Source organism: Frankliniella occidentalis, unplaced genomic scaffold (assembly GCF_000697945.3).
Source record: "Frankliniella occidentalis isolate FOCC.00 unplaced genomic scaffold, Focc_3.1 Scaffold34, whole genome shotgun sequence".
Lineage (NCBI taxonomy): Eukaryota > Metazoa > Arthropoda > Insecta > Thysanoptera > Thripidae > Frankliniella > Frankliniella occidentalis.
The window spans coordinates 1,693,835-1,708,032 of record NW_026267164.1 but is presented as its reverse complement, the minus strand read 5'-3'; the positions used below and the strand labels follow the sequence as shown (position 1 = coordinate 1,708,032).

The 14,198-nt window shown below is 42.5% G+C and overlaps 3 protein-coding genes across 6 annotated transcripts in view; 1 reads left to right on the top strand and 2 right to left on the bottom strand.

The window, feature by feature from the left end:
* The window catches only part of LOC113217775 (coronin-2B-like), a 9,282-nt gene extending 7,769 nt beyond the window's left edge, over positions 1-1,513 (bottom strand). For all 4 annotated transcript variants that reach the window (XM_026437828.2, XM_026437827.2, XM_052266023.1 and 1 more), the window contains exon 1: positions 1,320-1,513. Coding sequence is in view for 3 of the 4 variants with exons in the window: in XM_026437827.2 (XP_026293612.1) it covers positions 1,320-1,358 (39 nt within the window). In the remaining variant the exon portion in view is untranslated. The remainder of the gene's footprint in view (positions 1-1,319) is intronic.
* Positions 1,514-2,064: 551 nt separating this feature from the next.
* LOC113217776 (mRNA-decapping enzyme 1B) lies at positions 2,065-5,753 on the top strand. The gene has a single exon (XM_026437831.2). It carries the CDS (start codon positions 2,535-2,537, stop codon positions 3,873-3,875), a length of 1,341 nt encoding a protein of 446 aa, XP_026293616.1. The 5' UTR covers positions 2,065-2,534; the 3' UTR covers positions 3,876-5,753.
* Positions 5,754-5,808: 55 nt separating this feature from the next.
* Positions 5,809-11,036, bottom strand: LOC113217774 (pyridoxal-dependent decarboxylase domain-containing protein 1). Its single transcript, XM_026437826.2, has 16 exons — positions 10,925-11,036; positions 10,276-10,473; positions 9,948-10,186; positions 9,664-9,865; positions 9,440-9,587; positions 9,208-9,335; positions 9,066-9,137; positions 8,845-8,985; positions 8,647-8,748; positions 8,486-8,557; positions 8,288-8,386; positions 8,036-8,200; positions 7,728-7,953; positions 7,482-7,634; positions 7,224-7,385; positions 5,809-7,148 (listed from the first exon to the last, which is right to left on the bottom strand). Exons 1-16 carry the CDS (start codon positions 10,964-10,966, stop codon positions 6,757-6,759), a joined length of 2,541 nt encoding a protein of 846 aa, XP_026293611.1. The 5' UTR covers positions 10,967-11,036; the 3' UTR covers positions 5,809-6,756.
* Positions 11,037-14,198: the final 3,162 nt, after the last annotated feature.

Genomic DNA, 14,198 nt, shown 5'->3' with positions numbered 1-14,198 from the left:
AAATTTAGATGGATTTATAATTTAATTACAGAATAAGAGAATGACTGAAATCCTGACAGAGTAGTCACTCATGAAAGATTGTTTGCTTTGCTGACCATCAACTGATAAGGCAATCACATGGCTACCCTGTTACTATCACTGTTACAAGGTGACACAGGGACCTACCAACACATCAAAGTGTGACAGATAGCTTGATTTTCTCTGTAAATCCACAATCTTCCCATAGAACCACTAGTTAAAGTTCTTGGGCAAAAAAAAAATGAAAAACAAAATCCCTAATTGTTAAATGTAAAAAAGTACCTGGTGTGCAAAAATAAGAAGTGTGCAGATAGGTAGAATGAAATGAAATAGCTTAGGTGGGGCACTATGAAATTATGACTACTAGAAGAGGAGGCCAGCTAAACAGGAATGGCCCCAGACCTTTCCTCATTAGTCACGCTCTGTAGGTTCCGGTATGAGATCAGCATGATGAATAAGATAATAACTGGCACATCCTCTGTGTGTAACATCGTATGGCACAGAAATGTTTGAGCCAACCAGCCTCCTTGCAGGCTGCTTGCATTTTTGGGGGAAAGAATAATAAAGTGGAAAAAAGAGGAACACAAAGGGAGGCAAAGGAGGACAAAATAAATTTATATGTCTTTACTTTGGTTTACCATTATACTTGAAGCAAAAAACCGTTGCCTAAATTTTGAAAATTTTAGTTCCTATGTAGGTATTTAATACAAACTTGTTTTTAATGAAGATATCAGTAACATCTTCATGAGGTAAGATTTCCTCATCTTTTCATTTCCTATCAAATGCAATTAAGGTGGGGAAAATTTAACTTAGGGAGGGTCTGCAAGGAGAAGAAAATAAAAATAAAAGGAAATCTAATTTGTAACTATAGAAATTTAATTCAAACAACCAAATTTACATGCTACATGCAGACAAGATATATTACTGTGATAATTCCTTTATTCAAACATAAACCTACGACAAAATACGAAAGACAAATCCTTGACAGCAAGTAATCCAAAAGCTATTTATTTGAGGAGAAAATACAGTACAAAACTTTTGTTATAATGTTTGTCAATTATATTGGCACAATGCTAGCAGAAAACTTCTGACGTTCCCCAACAGGAAATTCTACGATTTGCTAAAAGAACATACACCCATGCTTCCAAGCACCTACGGAATGCATACATAACGATAACGTCATTTATTCGTGATCTAGTACACTGTAGAATACAATCAGTAGAATCCGAAATTTGCGTTAATCCTTTGAAACGTCAAAGTTTAGCCTACACAAATCCTTCAGTAGAAATAAAGATACTTACCCTCCCTTGAGGCTTTGCGCACGCACGCACGTCAACCATATTAATAATTGAAATAAAAACTCATTCAATTTGAGACAGGCTGGACTCGTGTTTGCTAGATACTTCGTTTAATTTGCGACCATAACAATAATCCGGCAGTGACAGACACAACCCAAGCTTCTAAAAACACGCTCAAGACGCTCACAGCCTTCCGATCTCTTGTTTGTTGCCATCATAGGGCAGTAGCGATAGGCGAAGGATCGAGGCATCGACTTCCAATCTGAGTGGCTGCTGAGTGGGGAGCAGACGACACAACAAAACAGCAATTTTGATTAGTTTTGAATTACTCTCGAATCTTTATCATTAATAGTCTATTGAAAAATGATGTCTTAGACTACGAACAGCCTATCATATGCAAAGTTTTAACCTTTTCCCCCAGATATCTCCATGAGAACGTCTAGAAGCACATGTGCCTCTCCCTCAGTTTAAACTGCCGCGGCTTCGCGCCGTACGAGCAGGTCTGAAAGGAGGTTAGGCTCCTTTTTTTATACTGTTTGAATACTATTTTTGTGCATAAATACATCCGTGATTTGAGTTCCCGATTTGAACGCACTGCATTACTTGGGTTTTTGTGCGAGAAATATTGAACAGTCTTGATTTCCGAGGCTCCCACTCAGTGTTCTTCGGAACGTTACGGGCTGGTTTCACCGGCAGTGCTTCGATAGAAAGATAACGGTTCGCTATTGCGGGGAAAGGGGGGGAGGAGCAGCAACTTTCACTTCTTGTCTTGTAAGTATTTCCTTGTGGGTATTTTTGTAGAAAAGTTTCGTTGTCCGTTATATTTGATAAAAAAAACTGTTAACTCAGAAATCGGCGTGATCTCACAAACCTCTCCACAGCCCAGCGAGAGCAGCGAGTCTAGTTCCCATCAAACTCTTGGCCAGAAAAAGGAAGAAGAACTAAAACTCTCTTCTCCTAGATCGGAATGTTTTGATAAATTTCAGAAAGTGTGCGGTATGTGCGGTTGACTCTATGATATGTAGCGTTATTTTCTAGGCGCCGTCCCAATTGCGCCGGATAATTTTATATTGAGGTGTGACGTGTGCAGCTGTGCGAACATTTTATCTCCTGGATTTCATCCGGCTACAGGAATATCCAGCTCGCAAGTTTGAGAAGTTGCTTTAGCTGCGTAGTTGTGTTTGTGCTGTCCGCGAACTTGCCGTATAGAGGTGAAAAATGGCGGATTCGAATCACTCATCAGCTTCGAATCAAATTAATCTTGCTGCTGTCAAGCGAGTCGATCCCTATGCTAGAGACATCCTAGAAAAAGCGTCTCAAGTTGCTTTATATTCCTTCAATGGTGAGAAGAACGAGTGGAAAAAGACTGAAGTTGAGGGGGCCTTGTTTGTGTACAGCCGTACCGGAGAGCCCTTTCACAACATTCTTATTATGAACCGCCTTAGCACTCAAAATCTGATGGAACCAGTTATACAAGGGTTAGATATTCAAAGACAAGAGCCCTTCTTACTCTATCGGAACAGTAAGTGCGATATCAATGGAATCTGGTTCTATGACAAAGACGAATGTGTGAGGATTGCTGAAGTTTTGGACAGATTGGTTAGAGAGGCGCCTTTAACTAACTGTCCTCCACCTGTCACCAAACCAGTGCCAGTTAGTGCTCCTTTGCACAACAATAACAACAACAATAATGGTACTGATATATTCAGTATGCTCAGTAAGGCACAAGAAGATTACTTCTCTAAAAATGTTTTATCACCAAACCATGCTCCAGACACTCAACCTGCTGAAACTCCGCAGACTGTTTTGGATTTCTTTGCAAAGGCCAGTACAAGCTCAAGCAAACCTGCAGTAGCCCAGTCCCCAGCCCTGTTCATAGCTCAAGCTCAGCATGCTGCCCAGAGAGTGCAGGCTCCAGAAGCTCATGATCCTAATTTGAAGCCAATTTTACAGCGCTTGAAGTCCAATCCTGTTCACAGTGTTGAGCACATTGAAAAACAACAGAGATCAGTTACGCCTCAGCAAGCTGATGTCCACCCAGAACCTAAGTCTGCTCAGAAAGACCAGAAAAGGAGTGGGTTTAAACTGAAACCGGTGAAAGAAAATGGTAAAAACAAAGGCCAGAGTGGTCCAGGTGCTAATCCAGTCAACAATTCTGCAATTACAACTGTTACAAACGGAATAAATTTCCTAAGAATCTCACCCACTAATGTTACTGGGTCGCCTCAACAGGGGGTTTTAGCCTCTCCCCGAACACCAGGAACATCAGGGCCTATTTTAGACTCGAGGCCAGATGTAACACCCAAACCTGCTCTTATGCCTCCAGTAATGTTCACATCATCACCTGCACATGAAGCCTCTCTCCAGTCAACGCCACATTCTCACCAGGCACACATGACTCTGGGAAATCAGGTGTCACGATCACCACCTCTTAAACCTGAACCATTAACTAAAAATCAGCTTCTTCAAGCCTTCCACTATTTGCTGAAAAATGACCCGGATTTCGTCAACACACTGCATGAGGCTTATGTCAAGTCTTTCGCGGAAATTGTACCTTAGTCTTGTTTTGCTTGCGATGACTTGGGCCCTAGTTTGGTATAAATTATTTTACGACTTGTGATAACCAATCATTTATCTGATTGGTGTACTCTTTTATTGGTTGGATCTATGGATTTCTTAATGGGCTTCAAAATGAAGCCAGTACACTATTTTGTTGCCCTCTTTAACTTAGTGGTGTTATTCCCTGTGACATAGCAAACCACAATAACTTGTTTCAATATTACATTCTCTTTCAAGATTGTAATGAGTATGAGTTATTGTTTCCAAAGTTCTCTGACATTACAATGGTGTCTATGGAGATGTGGTATTAGCACATCAACTTGAAGATGTGGCAGCTACATGTGGCTTTCTTTGTCAAGAGTGCCATTGGTTGACAGTGTGTTAAGCACCATATAGCCTTAAAAGTTGACTTCAGATGGTAGCCTGTCTGATTTTTTATAAGTGTATGCAGTACCTGAGGGAGTGGGTGGTGAGCTGAAATACTTTCTGTTTTATGCATTTGTCTATTCTCTTTGATTGATTCCCTGTACTCCGTGCAGTGATTGAAACATTCATCATAAATGTTAAGGTCTTGGTAAAATGCTAGTTAAAACCATTCAGCCTCATTTGCCCCTCTGTAGTGTAATTTTATTGTATTTGAAGTCACTATTTTTGGAAGATATAATTTGTCTCTTAAAATGTTTTCTCTTCTTTCTTTCTTTTCTTTTTTTTTTTTTTTCGGTTTTGAATAAAAATCATACCTAACTTTGTTGTAGGTATATCTTAAGTTTGATGTGATAACTTTATGAATCATCTGGAAATGATCTTTATAGAGATGGCAAGTTAAGTTCTGCAGTCTGTAGATTTGTTGAACTTAAGAAATGTGATGTAGTTTGTTCATGGCATAATCTTCAAATATGTTCCTTATATTTTAGAAAATCTGAATTTACTATAGATGATGTGGTTTGTAATGTAATTTGTTTGGCCTTACTATGTGACAACTAATTGACCATTTCATTTTGTTTTCATTGTTTCTTTTATAAAATTAAGGTGTATTGTTCCATAGCATTTTCTCTTGTAATTTTTTTTCTCATAGTTCTTTCTTTGAGGTCAACAATAAAGCACATAACTTAGTAAAAATGTTCCGTTTGCTCATAAGTGGTTATGTACAGCTGTATCTTCAAACAGCCATCTTCATTCTTGATTTTCTAAAAGTATAATGTTAAACTTCAATGTTTGAACCATTATAGGATATACATATGTTTTTAGTGTGAAGAAAATGAAGGAGGCACATTTTATTTGTTCTCTCAAGTTACAGCCTTGTAACATTTTACTAGTAGCTGTGTGGTAAGCCAAGGGCCAATATTTTCCCTCTTGAAAAAAGGGAATAAAGGTTTTTGGTTGTTTTTTTCTTCATTTTTGCATTATGCAATTTTTTTATTGTGTTTGAGAATTAGCTTTCCCCTATGTTCTAAGCATTGGGCATTATTCATTTCCAATCAATCACTCAAAATTATATTTTAAAATTGTAATTATCAAGCTTGTTTATGTTTTTGAGAAAAACTAAGAATAGCTATTGATGTATGTGCCAACGAGTAGAGCATATGTATGATTTGCATAAAGCCATTAGGTTGTATCAATTTTCTCCCCCTTAGAAATTGTTTTCTATGATTGCAATGATCAAATTGAGTATTTTAAGTCATATGTGGGAATATGCCAATGAAAGCATTGGTGTTGAGTGTTGTGACTGTGAAACAGATGAGACCCACGACCCACCTCTGTATTGCTTACGCAACAGGCCGTATGTTTTGTGCACCACAGGTTATGGGGATCCATATACTACTGTTAATGACAGAAGCTGTAATTCTAGAATAAAAGCTGGCAAGGAAGTACTACTAATCATGTGAATTAATGACCTGTTCTATTCATAACCCTATGAGTTCAAAAGAACAGATTGTTCATAACAAGTAATTCATATTTATTAACATCCAATTTTCCACACTACAGTAATTTCAATACAATAATTAACACCAAAGTGTCTCTTTGGTTATGGTAACTTGTGTCCATGCCATGAAGAGCAACAGCAAAGCACAGGCACTTTAATAATTGGGATGGAATGTACAATTCCAATTTAAAACGATGACTTCACTTTACCCTGTAGGCTCAAATTGGAACACAAGGACAAGAATGCCGGGGAGGATTTCTTATACAGTGCATTGAAACATTCACAACAACTACAAACAGTAGCTTCATGGTTATCAATTACGTGATCTTACATAAGTACAGGGCACAAAATGTGGAAGCTAAAAAAAATCCGGTGGAAATACAAGGTGTGTAAGAATAAAAGCAACATAGTGCTTGCTAACACTATCTATTGATAAGTTAAATTATCTCTTTCTGACCAGCACAACCTCTTGTTTTAAGAAATTGGAGCATTTGATTAACAAGCACAGAAAACAAGTAATAAATAAATTCTAAAATTTGATGGGTAACTTTTACTCAAAATTGTCCCATAATAACATTAACACTGAAATTATTCAGGAACAAGAGTATGCCAACATATCAACATCTTAAACAATGAGCGACAGCAAAGCTTAAAAAAAACATAAATTGGTAAAATCTTATAATGCTGCATATGCTTCATCAAATGTAATGCTGTAAGTTCATATCTATCTTCTAATTAATAAGCATAATTCCCAATTTTTTTGAACTACATACCAGTAGATAGTATATAAACAATAACATGAGGGCATACACAGATTCCTTTGCTGTCTTGAAATATATATTTATATAATATACACTCAGTATGTACACATTGATTGTCAATCAATTTCAAAGCAGAACTTGGCTATTAAAAAGCTTAAACAGGAACTCAGAAAGTCAGCTGGTTTGTCTTTTGTTTCTATACAGATGCTGATTCATTTACATCTTTTTCATCAGATATTGAACTCAATCCTGGAGAGTTAATAGTAGTATTCAGAGAGGGTTCAGAGATAGGCGTGTTTGAGGTTGGCTGAGGTGGGATTGGTTGTGGAGAGATGGGTTGAGGGGTTATTTGAGGAGAAATAATGGGGGAAGAAATAGGTAGAGCAGCAACAGTTTGAGGATGAGACGAGAGAGAACCCTGTGATGCTTGGGACGAGCTACGGGAATGTTGACTTCCACTTACAGTACCTACAGGTGTCTGCACCATGGGAGTAGGAGTGACACGAGTCCCTTGGGCCCCCGATGTTCCACCACTTCCTTGCAGTTGCATATGGTACCGGTAAATATTTTCAGTGCTCTCAACAATACCTGTGAGGGAACATATGTTTCATAACTCAATGTCTTCTTTGATTTTTTAATTTGAAAGGTAACTGTTAGCCATACCTGCATTGAGATTTAAACTGCGTCCTCTTATACCACCTTCTTTATTACGAGGAGACCACCAATTAACAAAGGATCCTACAACAGGCACTTGCCGTAATAGTCCCTCCTGCCATAACCTCTCATCATTTTCCTTCTGGAGATCCAAAGTTGCAGCTTCTATACCTGTAGAGACAAAAAAATTGCAAACAAAAACGTCTCATTTTATGTATCCATAATTTATATGCAGTATCCTGAGTAAAATGGTAGATGCTGATATACCCTTTTTTACAACTTGAGTCATTGTTTCTAGAAATCTGGAGGATTCTTCCACTTCTTTTCCAACTGATAGTACCATTTCCAAAAGTTCCTCTACATCTGACCCTGCAGTGACCATTCCAAAGCGAACATATGCCATACTTTCACTGTCCTCTCCTACAAATAAAGAATGCATTTGAATTTATTTACTTGCAGGTACTTGACTGCATAATAAAAGCAAATCCTTGTCATGGCAACTGTCAACTGTACCTAGAGAAAAAGCTTGATCAGTATTCTGTAGTCTTTCCACCAGCTGCATGTTGAGGCGATTCAATTCTTCACGAGAGTTGGGGAGAAGTTCCCAATTGTCTGGAAGATAACGAACACCTCCTAGTCCAGCCCAATCAGCCATATCTTGAACAAGCTGCAAGTTTGTGTTTCGGGACACAGATTGCTGGAAAACATCTTTAAGTTGAACTGTGGCTGTCAAAACTTCCTGTAAAAAAATTAAAATGTAGTAAAAAACACTTCCACACTCAAATAATATTGTATGTGGATACAAAGATCTTCTTGCTCACAATTTGTTGTTCAAGGCTCACTGTAAATTGCTCGATATCTTCCTTAGTAGGGAGATAATCTGGAGATAACTCAAGAGGACAGTAACGAAGCACAATCCCATGTGACTCCAATTCACACATGTCAATCACAAGCTGAGGACATTCCTGTTGAAGTATATGCGCTAACTGGGGGAACAAAATTGATTTTACAATTAGATTTATATTTAAATTACAGTTTTGTAAATGCACATCCTATTAGCTTGAAAATCTTACCCAAGTATTCAGTTTATCATAATATGAAGACACACGTCCTTTTTCAGTACAATTTGTGAATTGGAAAGTGACCGTACTAGCAACTACTTCAAGCAGTAACTGTAAAGAATGTATAGCATTATCAGAAAAATAATTTAAAATAATTTAGGGGTAATAGGACTGTAAGAAACCAGAGGTGTAAAGAAAGGGTTGACTCACCAATGGATTAATCTGCTTCCCAACAACATCTAATATTGTGTATGAACCTGACTCACCACCAGGTTGCTGACTCTGGAAGAAATTGGTTTGAAGGACTATTAAAAACTAGAGTTCTCTAAAAGTAGCATACTAAAGTACACATCTAGTCTATAAAAACATACCACAAGGCGGAGTGAAGGGAGATTTGCAAGTGCTTTCCACATCATCTCAGAAGACTCTAAAGCTCGTGTGATTCTTGTCTGGATTCCGTCTCTCCCTAACGCCTACAAGTTAACAATTGTTAGAAGAACGATCATGTAATATGTACTTTGACAATGGGCATCTTAAATTATTGGGTTTCTCTTTGAGACAAATCTAACCTGGAGTGTTGTCCATAAGGGTAAACTAACAAAACGTCTTGTAGCAAGGTCATTCACAAGTCCTGCAATGATAGGGAGGGTGGTATTTCTTGGACTGTCAATAGACTCTGTATCACTTGGAGAAGGGAGGTAAAACATGGTCTAATGCTAGGTTAAGAAAAGTACATATAAAAATTTATCCATACAATTATTTTAAATAAATTCATGGTCACAAAGGATACAGCTATTGGCAATGATGGTATGCCCAGCCAATTTCCAAGTGGAAGGGAAAGACTGTCAGCAAGTTTAGTGGGCTGGAACAAAAAGTTTTACTTCAATACTGAAAATTTTGACTGAGTGAATGCTGTTCAGGCACCATCTTACTTTTACTGTTGGATGGGTGAGAACTAAGGCAGCAAGGTTGTGCCCTCTTAAATGCATCCAGACATCATGTTTCTCACATACTTCCTGGATTCGAGCTAAGTTATCCACATGTCCAGCAATGACAGTACCTTGAGAAATAAGACAAAATGTTATGCTCCACAATACAATAAGCTACAGTACTTAATTGATGGGGTTTGTAGGCAAATAAAGTAATTTGGAAGATATTCAATACCTGCATCTGCAAGAACCATTAGTGGAATTTTGTGGGAATTTTTGTCTTGTTCGATTAACCGTTCCAGTTCTGCAACATCCATTCGTTGATGAGAACCAAACATGGTGTTGCAGGGTACAGGCTGAATACAACGCAGTGGAAGCCCCAGCTGTAACATAAAAGCAAAAGCTTAAATATCAGGGGGTGCAATCACAGTACCAAAAATTTAATGGAATCACCGATACCTGTCTACAGAGATGTTGAACAACACTTAAAGGTGAAGAAACACTGGAATAAATAACTGGCCTCTCTGCTGCAAGTGCTTCAAAACCATCTTCTTCATATTTTGGGTACCGCTTGTGTAATAAATATTTTCCAATTCTAACAATGCCATCTAACGGATCTTCATGAAAAATAGCTGAACATTCCGCAGTTGTCTCTGCAATTCTATTTCCCCAGTAAAAATGAAACAAGATTAAAGGAAAGTAATGTGAAAGCACTATCATAAAAAGAACAAGGTATCACAGACCTAAACAAATGACTAAGCCATCGACTACAGTCACTTGCAAGACGGGCATTAAGCTGCTGGGAGTGTGCTCTATCCAATGTACAGGCAAGGGAGGCAACACCGTGAGAAACAGCAGAAAGTTTTGACACTGCATCAAGAGCTGGCACAGATGCCAGTGTGGGATTTTCAACTTCAGTCTGTGTTGTTACATCTTCATTCCAAGAAGCAAAACTGGTACTATCCTCGAATGTGATCAGATCCTTTGAAAGAATTGGTGACAGTTTTATTTTACCATTATCAAGAGATCAATACAGAGTCTGAAACAGTTTCATTAACATCTATAACTTACTTCAAGTACTCTAAATATTTCGGCATTAGTTTTACTAGGAAGTGCTAAGACAAGAGAACTGCTTTTCCATGACAATCCTCCAGAAGAATTGCCAGAGCCTTCAACAGCTCTTTCAGCAGCTCTTTCTGCCGCTTCCTCTAGACGTTCTATAACTTGGGAAGCTTGAAACTCAACATCTGATACAACAGAGCGGCGAGCCTAGAAAATAAAGATTTCTTTATAAACAACTTTCTAAATTAATACAGAAACATGAAGATTGATGTGGTAGTCAGATTACAATGTTAAGATTTTACTTTTATATATGGAGCACAAAAACAAACAGAAGCAGAAGGCAGGAAGGTGGGGTTTTGCTCTTCATTAACAAAATATAAAAACGTCAGGTAAACAATCAAAGAAACTATTTTCATCCCATTAAAATAGAATCCACGGTTCCGGTAGTACATAAATATTGTATTTTTCTTTCCAATAATAAAACAAAAATGACACTAAAGCTGACCGACGTCACGTCAAAACACACAAAAGAGGTTAGTGTATGAGTCGACCACTGCGAATATGACTGAATTTAACACCTAAATGGTCTTAACAACATTTATCAGAAAACTTATATAGTGCAAAATAACCGTAAAAAAATATTACAGCAAGAATATACCTCTAGTTTTAAATTGTTGGGCATATAACCGGGATCCGTCATCGTGGAACTATAATCCTCGAAACGTCACGAAACAAAACATTACACGACGAGCCAACAATCGACCTCGACGTTGCAGGTCGGTTCGAGATGAGGCTTTAATGGAGTTTTAAGAGAAGGCGCACGAGCGCACAGCCGCGGAATATGAAACAGATAGAACACCTGAACTCCAAGAAATTTTGAAAATGGGAAGTTGTAGGAAAATTCCATAAATGCTCAAAGGTCCACACAGAGGTCGGAGAGTCCCCAAACCGTGCACGAACGAAGGTCCCTGTCTTCGAAAATTGGCTGGATCTGGGCCCCAAAATTAATACAGAAAACGAAAAATTGTAAAGAGCAATTTGGGAGCGGCAGGGATAAAGGAGATCGATTCTACACCCACATGGAACGTTTAACGAGTCGACGCTTATGATAGCACCGGCGACGCAATGGGTAGGCCATCCCGCCAAGCAGCTGTGTGAAGACGGTGGCGGTGGCTCGCCCGTCTCACCCATCCAGAGGGTCCAGAGCAGAGCGCCCGGCCCATACTCCCAAAGTGCAGGTGTTTCTGAAGAGAGAAATATTTCGCATTGACGTCCCAGTTGCCTTTCATCACACACCCTTCTTTTCTTTCAGGGTTGTTGGCCTTCTGCACGAGAGGGAAGGGGCTTTTCAGGGGGGGGGGGCAGCACAGCACGACCGACCCCAAGTTAGAGAGCCCCAAGCCCGCCCGCGCCAGCGGGGCACGGGGACAGTCAAAGTGAGGCATGAGCACCCTGGCCCGTATGGCAAGTGGACTCGTCCGTCGGCCCCAGCCTCGCTCTCGCCGCCTCGCCGCCCACTACCCCCCTGTTCCGTTGGGACGGGCACGGGGTGCGGCACGCTCGGCTCGTCGTACAGCGGAACGCGTCCGGCAACAGACTCTCCTCCTTGACCCCCTCCCGCCCCCCTCATCCTCTCTCCCAGCGAGAGTGAAATAATTATTCCGGACTGAGCGCAAAACTCTCTGCCACCGCCCCGCCACCGCCCCTCTCTCTTCGCCAGGTGTCGGCAGACAAATCGATGTTGTGAGAGCGGCCGAGTGGTAATTGGGTCGGGGGTAATCCGGAGGTAATCCGGCGGGAGCCGGGGGTTTATCAGGGGTCATCGGGGAGGGAGGACCACCGTGCCCCTCGCCCCGCCCGTCGCCCCGGCCCCGCCTTCGCCCCCGGGAGGCGGGGGCTGCAGTACTCTCCCGGACGCCACCCCCCGCCACCCCCACCCGCGAACGCACAGCTGCAAGACGACCTCGGCGTGCTTTTGCAGTGCACCTCCTGGCCTCCGCGGCTTCTGCAGGCTGCCCAGCCCAGCCCCACGGGGCCCCGGACCCCAGCCGCGCCGGACAACTGAACCCAAGAGAGGAAGGATTCAATCGAGCGCCTTGTCACGATCAAGCCCGAGGCCTCCAACGGCCTGCCCTGCCCTTGCCTCGCCCCGCCTCGGGGTGGGTCCCGTCCTTCTTGCCGGTCCCTCGGTGGGGCGTGGGGCAGCAGAATGAGCCCGTCTCGATGGCCCCTTTGCTCCTCTGGGTAATCATGCGCAACATCCAGCCACCACCCGGCTCAGTCTAGTTGGAATACGACGTGTTCTCCGGCCGTGGTCGAGAGGAGATGAGGACAAAATAACGACCACGGACAGCAGGTGACCGAGTGGGCGGCCTCCAAGGTAGTCTGGCTGTGTGTAGTCAGTGTAGACCTGTCTCGCGATGTTGGTTCCCTCCAGCACCGTGTGATAGGGAAATGGAGGGGGGGGGGGCGGAAGGAGATGTGGAAAGACCAACAGAGACGGTACAAAGCGAGATTGATGGATGAACAAACACGGTCCGGGGGCAGAGCCGAGTTTGAGAAAGCGGAACAGGAGAGGAAGAGAGAAGAAGAACGAGGGGGGCAGGGGAGGGAGAGAGGGAGGGAAGGAGGATGGGGATGGAGCGAAAAGGGGACAAAGGCACCAGGGTGGCAGGGCAAGGGGTGTTTGCCGGCAGCTAGTCATAGAGTAGTCAGGGGGGGGGGGGGGATAGGGACGGGCATAATAGGGGGTTGGACGTCATAATGTATTATATCCTTTTGGAATAAAGGGGGAAAATAACAAATAACAAATCCGGCAGCGCAACAGGAGCGTCGAGTGGCTCAAGATATTTAACGGTCTTCCCCATCGAGGACTCCGCAGCGGGAGCGGGGTGGAGATGGAGCGCCCCGCTTTGAGTGGAACATCAAACGGGCAGGGGCGACCCGTCTGAGTTTTTATTGGGATGACATTGCAGCCGAGACCGGTGGGGCGTGGCGTTCCGTGGCGTGGCGCTGGTGGGGCGGCCTTCCGAGGCCGAGACTGGCCGAGACCAGTGTCGAGTTTAGAAAGCACTCGGGGGATTTTAGGGGTTGTTTTTTTCCAGACTTCTAATTGGGGTCAGGGTCGGTGTACACAACCGTATGGGATCTGCCGTGGGGTTTGTTGAAGGATCATCCAGAAAGTCGATCCGTTTTTCTCAGATTCATTCGGTAAATTATTGCGGGAGCCGATGGGAGCTTGGCGCCTGTGAGACTCAATGTAGGCCACCCCGCTGTACGCGCATGCACTCCAGGCCAGATGTTGCCTACACATCCGGCGCTACGAGAGCTTGCGTTGCCTAAACTGAGCAGGTTCGTATTACGGCTCATGAAGGACGTACTCGTCAAGAAAAAAACTTAATAAATTTTATTGAAAAGTAAGTGCGTCATTATTAATTTAAAAGAATTAAAAGGCCAGTTATTTTGCTGGCAGGAAAAGACGGCGTGTGGAGCCATTGCTTCAAGTCTTTTCATACTACTGTGGGAGGGTGCGCGGAAGCTCTGGCACTGCCGACAGGAAGTCGCACGCTGGCATGACAGCTGTGGGAAGTAGGTGGGGGCGGGGCGGGGAGGAGTTGAAGACGGGCGCGGCTTGCCTGCACCACGCTGATATTGTCTTCATGTTTCTACCATGCGGGAAGCCTCCGGGCCGAGACCTAGCGTTCAAGGGACGTAGGGCGCTGGGGCGCTGTGGGAGTGCGGTGGGGCTGAAGAAGAGAAGGGAGGGGGAGTGAAAGGGAAGACCAGATGATAAGGCCAGCGCAGCGCAGCAGCCACGGCAGGGGCGGCACACAGGCATCGCTGTCTGCCTCAAAGGGGCGCTGGGGGTGGCGTGGCACAAGTGGAGGTGGTGGTAACTAAAACTGGAGGGATAGACAAGGGGGTGGGCGGGA

Coding starts and splice junctions, on each gene's coding strand:
- LOC113217776 (XM_026437831.2), top strand. CDS start 2,535: ATGGCGGATTCGAATCACTCATCAGCTTCGAATCAAATTAATCTTGCT.
- LOC113217774 (XM_026437826.2), bottom strand. CDS start 10,966: ATGACGGATCCCGGTTATATGCCCAACAATTTAAAACTAGAG. Junction 10,187..10,275: donor AAATATTTAGAGTACTTGAA/GTAAGTTATAGA, acceptor ATTCTTTCAAAG/GATCTGATCACATTCGAGGA. Junction 7,386..7,481: donor GACTCAAGTTGTAAAAAAGG/GTATATCAGCAT, acceptor TTGTCTCTACAG/GTATAGAAGCTGCAACTTTG.